The sequence below is a fragment of the Xenopus laevis genome, chromosome 9_10L (genome assembly GCF_017654675.1).
Source record: "Xenopus laevis strain J_2021 chromosome 9_10L, Xenopus_laevis_v10.1, whole genome shotgun sequence".
Classification (NCBI taxonomy): domain Eukaryota; kingdom Metazoa; phylum Chordata; class Amphibia; order Anura; family Pipidae; genus Xenopus; species Xenopus laevis.
In genome coordinates, this window is record NC_054387.1 from 93015760 (window position 1) to 93025930 (window position 10171).

General features: G+C 34.5%; 1 protein-coding gene across 1 annotated transcript; it reads left to right on the forward strand.

Annotated features, from left to right (window-relative positions):
* Positions 1-8821: 8821 nt before the first annotated feature.
* Positions 8822-10027, forward strand: LOC108701871 (olfactory receptor 1019). Its single transcript, XM_041576289.1, has one exon. It carries the CDS (start codon positions 9110-9112, stop codon positions 10025-10027), a length of 918 nt encoding a protein of 305 aa, XP_041432223.1. The 5' UTR covers positions 8822-9109.
* Positions 10028-10171: the final 144 nt, after the last annotated feature.

Sequence of the window (10171 nt, forward strand, 5' to 3'; positions counted from 1 at the left end):
CCTCAAGTCACTGATTCGTTACTGTCTGGTAACCAAGCAATGGAAACAAAGAGAGCTGAAAAGCAGGAAGTAGTGTTCTGGCTATTATGTTAGACTTCCAGTTACGCCAGCCTTTATACATTTACATTTTGGCTAACTAACTATATTCATTTTTATTTTATAAACATTTTTTGTTTTGCCCTGCTTATCTATTTACCAAGTTTTTATTCTTATGTTGAACAATTCATTTAAGGCTGGAATAGTAAATTTGAATTAGAATTTTCAGAAAAAAATTGGTCTCATAATTCACACATTTGAATTTTATTCCCCCAATTTGAATGTAAATTCGAATGTGAGATGCATCACACCTCGAACATGGAAACAGTTCTAATTAGAATATTTGCCACCTCAAACCTGCCGAGTTAATTTACAAGTTAATGCCAGAGGTCAGTCAAACCATTTGAATATTAATTTCCTTCCTGATATTTTGATTTTAAATATTTAGCATGTAACAAAAAAAACAGAAAAGCATAAATATATAAGAATCTGTGCATGTATTTCCACCTCTGCAAAAAGATTGATAGTGCTAAATACCAAAAAAATTTGAAAAATTCATATTTTTCACAAAATGGCAATACCAGATATGTATAGTTTTAGAGAGATTTAGGATTTCTGTACAGCAAAAACTCTAGGCAGTATTTTACTGAATTTTGAAAGCTTGGTGCAATTTAGATCAGTTTGCAATGACCACTTTTAAAACTCTTGATTAAAACCAGGGTCTGACAATAAAAATTGTATATTAAGGATAGAAAAAGAATCCCCTATTAACCAATTAGTTAAATTATAAATCTCTTGTTAGGGTTAAAGTGCATATTTATTGGTGCTGTATTATTAAACTCTCAATTACAAATTGTATCTACTGTATATAATAATGATATGTCCACACAACAAACAACCAATGGTTCTCTATGTTACAAAAAATGTATCAACAATGAATTAGTGCAATTAATTAACCTCCTTAGATTAGTTGAGGTATCTAAAGTGCCTGTGCTTCAATACATTAATAATTCATTAGGATTAAATGCTTCAATTTAAAGTGACTTGTGTTAATAGATTGATCAATAATACATAAACCTTAAATTCTCATATTATACATCTCAATTCATTTGAAAGTTAGGAAAATGAAATTCATAGATGGTGGAGTTGTCCCAATAAACTATCTCTCATTTGCTATCTGTAGGACACCACAAAGATGGAGGCGTCAGCTATACCTGGGACTGTGGTCTAATTTTTTAAGCAAATCCCAGGATGCTTAGAGAGAAGGAGAGATTGAGAAAAAGAGAGGATATGAACAAAATCCGGAATTAAGAAATTGGTTAAAAATTTCTAATAGTATTCTAAAATACGTGCATATTTTAGAATACTATTATTACATTTTAAACCAATTTCTTAATTCCGGATTTTAGGTTAATTGAACAAATTTGTTCAAGCCTCTCTTTTTTGCAATGTCTGCTGACCCCAACCTAGAGCATTATACCTTTTAGGCCTTATTTGGCCAGATTCTATCCTTCTTATGTCATGCAGTGCTCTTTGCCAAGAATGCTATCCAAAACCCCTCCTAGTTTTTGTAGCTAACCTGTGACGATAACTGGTAAGACCAGGCTAAACTTGAATAAAGATTATTTATTAATCATTAATTAATTAATTAATTAATTAAGGCATTGGAAAAATGATCAGATTGCTATGAATACGTCTGAATTTTCCAATTTGAATAAATCCAACTCAGTGTTTAAAGAGCCTTTAGAATTTTTCTTTTTCTACCAGTATATAATGGTTTCATTTTTTTTTTTGCTCATGTCCTCTTGAAGATATTAGACACAATTAGAATTGTAATTTAGAAAAAAAAAACACATCTTCCAGTCTTAAAACCACAACCACAACAGGTATTGGATTCATCATCCATAAAGCTCCAACTTTTATCCAAATAATTCAAATTTTTGAAACATTTAAAATCATTTTTTATTAATAATATACTTTACTGCAGGGTTAGAACTGAATAGAAGCTGAGGTAAATGAAAAAAGGGAGAAGACATAAATGGGCATATTTATCAAAGACAAGTTACAAATCACCACATTCCACTAGTGTTAATTCCAACACTCTCCATTAATTTCTAAGGGATTTATAAAAGAGCACTTATCAATAGGTGAAAGTGAAAGTTCACTCTTTGATAAATATGCCTTTAAAAATTCTATAAAAAGGAATGTAGAGTAGTGGAATTTCACTCTAGTGGACTGTGGTGATCTCGAACTTCACTCTTTGATAAATATGCCCCATTGAGTGATAGAGGGTATAAATGATATTGGTAGATAAATTAAAAATACACGTGGCTTCAGAGCATATGTTTCTGTAACCAAAATAACTATATAAATCTTTTTTTATGCCCTTCATCTACCATTTAATATTTACGGAATAACTTTTGCTATACATATGATACTTTCTTCAAGTGCTCATGGTCCTGATTGGAGACCAAAATGCCAAGTCAAGCTGTCAGAAGCTTGTGATGGCCAAACATACTGTGCCTTTTCAGTACAGGTATGGAGGAGAAGGGCTGTTCTGGTGAGTTCATTTGGTGCAACTGGGAAGAATGGAGTAGGGTTGTGCAGGGACCCTATGGTTAATGCATGGTTTAGCATGGGGATTCTCCAAATTTTTGGGTTTCCGTTACTGTATTTTGTGGCTATTATTATAAACAAATAAAACTTAAATATGATGAATATGTATTAGCGAAAATTTGCGTTGTTTTGGTAGAACTAGATTTTACAATAAGACAAAAATTTTCCTCCGAGACAGAACTTGTTTGTTTGCTTTTTAGTGAGTCCTTTGTTGCTGACTCGTTAGAAATCCCAGAGAAGTTCAAAATGATATTATCTTTAATGACATAATTGCACATTTGAGATTTGATATTGTACTCTGCTAATTGGCATTATGATTTATAAAAACATTTCCCTTTCAGAATTCAAGAGCAAAGTAAGGCATTTGATTCTTGACTGTTTTACAGACAAAGGTTGGGTTTATTAGTTTTATTGTGCCACTGGCAAATTGTGACATATTTAATGCACCTACAGAAGCTTTGAAACCTGCAGAAGCGCTCCTATTGCACAACATAATTACTTAGGGGCAGATGTATTATAGGTCATAGTAGGGAATTATAATCATTTTTGTAACAGTTACTCAATCTTAATTTGAGCTTTATTCCACAAATCTCTAAAAACTTGTGCTTTTCCCATTTTTTTAAAAGCTCTAAAAATTGGAGATTTATTAAAGGGGTGGAGGAGAAGGGCTGTTCTGGTGAGTTCATTTGGTGCAACAGGGAAGAATGGAGTAGGGTTGTGCAGGGACCCTATGGTTAATGCATGGTTGAGCATGGAGATTTTCCCAATTTTTGGGTTTCCGTTGCTGTATTTTGTGGTTATTGTTGTAAACAAATAAAACACTTAAATATAATGAATATGTATTAGCTATAATTTGTGTTGTTTTGGTAGAACTAGATTTTACAATAAGACAAAAAAGTATCTCTGAGTCAGAACTTGTTTGTTTTGCTTTTTAGTGAGTCCTTTGTTGCTGACTCAAAATCCCAGAGAAGTTCAAAATGATATTATCTTTAATGATATAATTGCACGTTTGAGATTTGATATTGTACTCTGCTAATTGGCATTATGATTTATAAAACATGTCCTTTTCAGAATTCAAGAGCAAAGTACGGCATTTGAGTCTTGCTGTTTTACAGACAAAAGTTGGGTTTATTGTGACCTATTTAATGCACCTACAGAAACTTTGAAACCTGCAGAAGCTTTCCTATTGCACAACATAATTACTTAGGGGCAGATGTATTATAGGCCATACTAGGCAATTCTGAAGGATTTGATCTTGTTTTGGATTTATCAAAAATTTCTTGACAGTATGAAACCTTTTTGTTTTATTCAATTGACACATTTATCAAAAGCTTATACCTTTGGCAGTTCATTGCAATGTGTTTGAAAGTCAAACTCTGCACTGCAAACAAAAGAAATACAACTGTTTATACAATAGCATCATCAACAATAGCTTTGGCCTCAATTGTATGTGCATTTTCTGTATGAAGGTCTCTTTCTAATCCAATTCTATACATTTGAAACCCTACTCCTAAAATATCTGTAGTCAAACATTCAGAGAGGGACGTAGTACTGATTACCTTGGCTGAAAATTAAAATTACATATTTTATTATAATGATACCAATATATGGAATAATAAGGCCATAAAATAGGCAATATATTTGCAATTTAAATTATGTTGTAGAAACATTTATGATGTCATCTGCCCCAATATTTTTTTGGGATTTTATATCTACTTTAGCTCTTAGAGTTATAGCCCTCACCTTCTGTTTTATCTTGGGACTCTTGTTTGTTCATATAAAAATGCATATAAAATGAATCACCTTTTCTGAAATCTGTTGATTTATATTGAATCTATTGAAGAGTTAAAAGTGGTGATATTAATGAAGGTTTGTATTTTGATGTATTCCACTATGTAGATTATTTTTCATAACTACACCTTCTCATTATAGAAGACATTTGTGAGGGTATTACTGAAACAAAAGGATTTGCGCAGTTCTTATTAGCCCCAAAGGTATATTCTCTTGACCTTATCTAAGTTTAGTTTTCTCAGTTTCAATCTATACACCAAGAAACCCATACTTTGCCTAGAACATTACCTTCAAGACCTGAAGCTTACACTGGCTGAAACAATGCTCTGGTAGCAGCCTTTGAAAAGGCCTCTCTGAACTTTTTAATAATTTGCTATCAGCTCAAGACCATGCCTCTACCTGAATGCTATTTCTTGCACAGATGTATTTGTGAGAAAAACTGCTTTGTGGTAAGAATTCTACGGCTGTTTAGCTCTTTCTGTAAGAAATTGTTAAAATTAAACCTCAAATCTTCTAATCTATTTGGATGCTCTTTTGTTTGCTGGCAGACTCAGTTGGTAAATAAGGCAAATGCATTTTATAACTATGTATACATAGTTATTATATCTCCCTCTTCTCCAGTGTAAACCTTTTCCTCATAACTGAGAGGCTCCATACCATTGTCAGTTGTTCTTCTTTGGATATTTTTTCTAAAATTCCATTAATATCCCTTTTAAGTATGGGAGTCCAAAACTGCACTGTAAATTGTAGATGTGGCCTTACTAGTGCTTTGTAAAAGGGACACATCACCTTGTTCTCCCATGGATTCATATCACTTTTGTAGGGGTCTATGATCTTTTAGGCCATTTTCTATCCAGGTGCAAACATATTACCTATGATTAAGTGCCTGCATGCATAAAATGCGTAAGGCTGTGTTTGGTCACTCCTTGCCGGAAATAAAAATTTGCAGTTGCTTTACTTTGTTATCATGGGATCTGAGTGCATGCCAACATACAATTAAAAACATCAACATAGTTTATAAAGAAAAAGGTTTATGCAGCACTGGATAAAAATCTAAGTAGATCACTTCTACTACAATCTACTGTCCAAGGTCCTACTTACCTCATCATAAAAAGCAATTACATTTATTTAACATATTTATAAAGTCATGTTAATTACTGCTCGTAGTGCCATTCTCCAGAACATACTCTTTAATGTGATCCCTTAAAGTGATATTGAGACTGAAAAAACTACTTATCAAAATATTAATCTGCATTAAAAGTTGTGTATAGGTCATGTTTTTCACTGATAGGGCTGCTTTTGTACGTAATTGTTAAATTAAGTTCCTAATGCTAATGGGCTATTGCTGCTCAAATTAGACAGTCCTCTCATAGAGGAACAAGGTGGATTACATAATATAAAAGTTTCAGGCAAATACTTTTATGGCAAAATTAAAAGTATGCAAAGACAAAGTAATGATAGATGTAACAATGTAATTCAATTTCTGGTATTCCGGTGAAAATAAAAAAAATTGTGAGGCTACAACCGTACTATGTTCTATAAATTCTCAGGGTGTGTTTCTTTAGGCCCCAGGTCCATGCTTACATTAATGAGTTAAGCCATGTGTATTGTACAAAATCATTTTTGTAACAGTTACACTGAACTTAATCTGAGCTTTATTCCACAAATCTCTAAAAACTTGTGGTTTTCCCATTTTTTAAAAGCTCTAAAAATTTGAGATTTATTAAAGGGGTGGTTCCAATTTAAGTTAACTTTTGGTATGTTGTGGAATGGCCAATGCTAAGCAACTTTTCAATTGGTCTTCTTTTTCTGACTCTTTTCGCTGACCCCATCAAAAACAAATACCCTGAAAGGCCACAAATGTATTGTTATTGCTACTTTTTCTCATCTTACTATTCAGGCTCTCACCTATTCATATTTCAGTCTCTTAATCATATCAAATGGTTGTCATTTAAAGTGATATTAAACTTTTACTAAATAGCATTATTATACAATATATTACTTAAAGTATTAATCTAAATATACTGTATATAAGGCTGCTATCTATAAATTTACTCTAAACAGCCCAGATAAATGTACCTTTGTCCCTGCTGCCAGTCTGCTCTGGTTCCAATGTTATCAGCAGCTTGTTTCCTTCCTGGAGCAGAGTGAAGCCCCGCCCCTAAGCTTACTGAGCTCTCCTTGGGGCAAATTCACTAAGCCGCGAAGCGCCGAACGCTAGCGTTAATTCGCTAGCGTTTGGCATTTTCGCTACTGCCCAAATTCACTAACGAACGCTGGCGTAGTTTCGCTAGTGTTACTTCGCAACCTTATGCCAGGCGAATCTTCGCTAGCGACGAAACTACGCAAATTCACTAACTTGCGCAGTGTACTGAACGCTACCTTTTACGCTAGACTTCCTTCGCCACCTCAGACCTGGCGAAGCGCAATAGAGTAGATAGGGATTGTTTAAAAAAAAGTCAATTTTTTTTCTAAGTCCCAAAAAACGCTGGCGTGTTTTCTACATGATGGCTGATAGGCTGAAAAAGATCGAAATTTTTTTGGGGCTCCCCTTCCTCCCCCCTACATTTCCTGACTCATGGCAACTTACCTAGACAGTGGGCACATGTGTAGGGCAAAATAAAATTTTTATTTGCTGATTTGAAGGTTTTCTAGGCATTTGTAGTGCAGATAGATACGTGTTCCTCCATTGAAATTTGAATTTCGTGCCGTATGCAAATTAGCCTTCGCTAGCGCAACTTCGCTTTATATAGCGAATCAACGCTAGCGCAACTTCACAACCTTACGCTACCCCTGTGCGCAACTTCGGATTTTAGTGAATTTGCGGAGCCCTGGCGAAACTACGCCTGGCGAAGTGTGGCGAAGTGCGGCGAAGTTGCTCCTGGCGCAACTTCGCATCTTAGTGAATTTGCCCCCTTATCTCTCTGACTAGTCAGAGAGATCATTTGCGTGATGTGACACAGTAGGAAGGAAGGGCCAGTGTGTGCACGAGCAGCTTTTTTTTTTTCTCCTCATGTGCCACTCCCTGCTCGTTCTGGTTCATTCCAGATCATAGCAGCACTGGGAAGAAGAGCTGGGAGACTTTTCTGATACTGCTAATGCACTGTAGCTAATCGAACAGCCCTTTCTGAATTTATAATACATTTTATAATGCTTAGGATTGTTATGCCTGATCTTCCCTCTGATTATTAATGTGTCCCTTTGTTTTATTTATGGATCTATTTCTGTGCAAAGCTATGTTATGTACAAATATACCAGGCATTATACCAGCCAAGTACTAGAGTGGGGTTATTAATATGAACAAAAATGTGTTCTTTTTAAAAAAATGTACAAAACAGTTTTGACAGTGCAGTGAGTTATAGTTCAACACCATGGTTAAATTAAATAAGAAGTACATGGAATTGGTCAATAAATATACTGAATTTTATCATTCATTTGATTTGAATTCACTGTATTTATAGATAGTTTTCACTTGCATCATAATTGATACAACTTTGGTGCTGTATTTTAACTCACTGCACTGTCAACTTGCAAATTTTTTTAAAATTAAGTTTTTAAAAAAAATAAGTTGTTATAGGTGTCTGGGTATGTATACTTTCTATGGTGTTACACTATAACTCACTGCACTGTCAAAAAGGTTTTGTACATTTTTTTAAAATAATACAATTTTATTCATATTAATATCCATATGAATATATATGGTATATTTGTACATAACATAGCTTTGCACAGAAATAGTTAATCAAGCTCAGTAAACAGTTGAACAAAAAATAAACTTTATTCTTTACATAACCAGAGGGAAGATCAGGCATAACAATTCTAAGCATTATGAAATGTATTATAAATTCAGAAAGGGCTGTTCATTTAGCTACAGTACATTAGCAGTATCAGAGAAGTCTTCCAGCTCTTCCTGTGCTGCTGTGATCTGGAATGAACCAGAACCAGTGTCGGACTGGCCCGACAATACCCGCTGGGCCCCGACCCTAGGTGGCCCCTGCCAGGCCTGTGTGATGCGCCACCTTGGCGAGTATGCCGAGTGGCACTTTGCCTCAAAGTAGGTAGCGGGGGCCAGAGGGGGGCCCTGGACAGCAGTACCGGTGGGCCCTGGGCCCCCTGTCCGACCCTGAAAAGAACGAGCAGGGAGTGGCACATGAGGAGAAAAAAAAAACTGCTTGTGCACACACTGGCCCACACTGGCCCGTCCTCCCTGCTATGTCACAGCATGCAAATGATCTCTCAGACTAGTCAGAGAGATAAGGAGAGCTCAGTAAAATAAGGGGCGGGCCTCACTCTGCACCAGGAAGAAGGGGAAACAAGCTGCTGATTACACAGGAACCAGAACAGACTGGCACAGGGACTAAGGTACATTTATCTGGGGGGCAGTTTAGAGTAAATTTATAGATAGAAAATTTTTTTTACTTATTCTTTAAGGAAGTTAAAAACATTTAAAAGTTACAAGCCAGAGGGACAGACACTTCCTGAAATTTAAAATAGATGTTAACCCAATGTATATTTGTATTTCCAACAAACATTAGGTCACAATTACCAAGGTGGTAAATGAATATATGTGTAATCTTTAGAAAGACTTGTATAGCATATATATTATTTTTACAATAGTACCCTAGTGACAAAACTCATCCATCTTGTTTTTTTTAATAGCTTGAAAATGAACAATGACACAGTAACAGAATTCATCCTTCTTGGCCTTTCAAATGATCCAGTAACCCAAATCTTTCTTTTTGTGGTTTTCACAACTGTTTATATTCTAATCTTGCTTGGAAACACTCTCATAATGTTTTTAACTATAACAGACAGATGTCTCCATACACCGATGTATTTTTTTCTTTTTAATCTATCTTTACTGGACATTTTGTATTCTACATCAAGTCTTCCTCGCATGTTAAAGGATTTACTTTCATTGCATAAATCTATTTCATATGGAGAATGTGCAGCCCAAATGTTGTTTTCCCTTTCATTTGGGATAAGTGAATGCATTCTACTTGCAGTCATGGCTTATGATCGCTATATAGCTATATGCTACCCCTTACATTATACCAGTATTATCAAAAAGTCTTTTTGTATTAAGATAGTTATGAGTATTTATATCTGTGTTTTTTTGCTATCAATTTCTGATGTTGCACTTACATTTAATTTAAATTTCTGTGGACATAACAAAATAAACCATTTTTTATGTGAAGTGCCAGAAATCCTTTCTTTAGGATGTGAAAATATATTAGTTCTTGAATTTGTGATATATTTAAGTGCCGTTGTGATATTATTGACACCAGTAACTTTCATTGTTATTTCTTATGTAAGAATTATCGTAACAATCCGAAATCTTGCTTCTGGTGCTGGAAAACAAAAGGTATTCTCTACCTGCAGCTCTCACATTATTGTGGTTACAATATTTTATGGCTCAGCTATAGCTGCATATATGAAACCAAAATCAAGTTCCATAACTGACAATGACAAAATGATTGCATTATTTTACTTGTTTCTAACACCATTGTTAAATCCCTTTATATATACGATCAGAAATAAAGATGTTAAAGAGTCTCTAAAAAAGTTAGCTAGATCCATGTGATATTTTATATATCCATTATAGATATTTATTACAATTCTATTCAAATGAATACTTAAATTTAAGAGTGCTAGGTGGTATAAATTCCATATGTCCCATTTTTACTATTGTCTGTTGTAATGGGAGCAGGCTGGTCGCATGGGTGGT

Coding starts and splice junctions, on each gene's coding strand:
- LOC108701871 (XM_041576289.1), top strand. CDS start 9,110: ATGAACAATGACACAGTAACAGAATTCATCCTTCTTGGCCTTTCAAAT.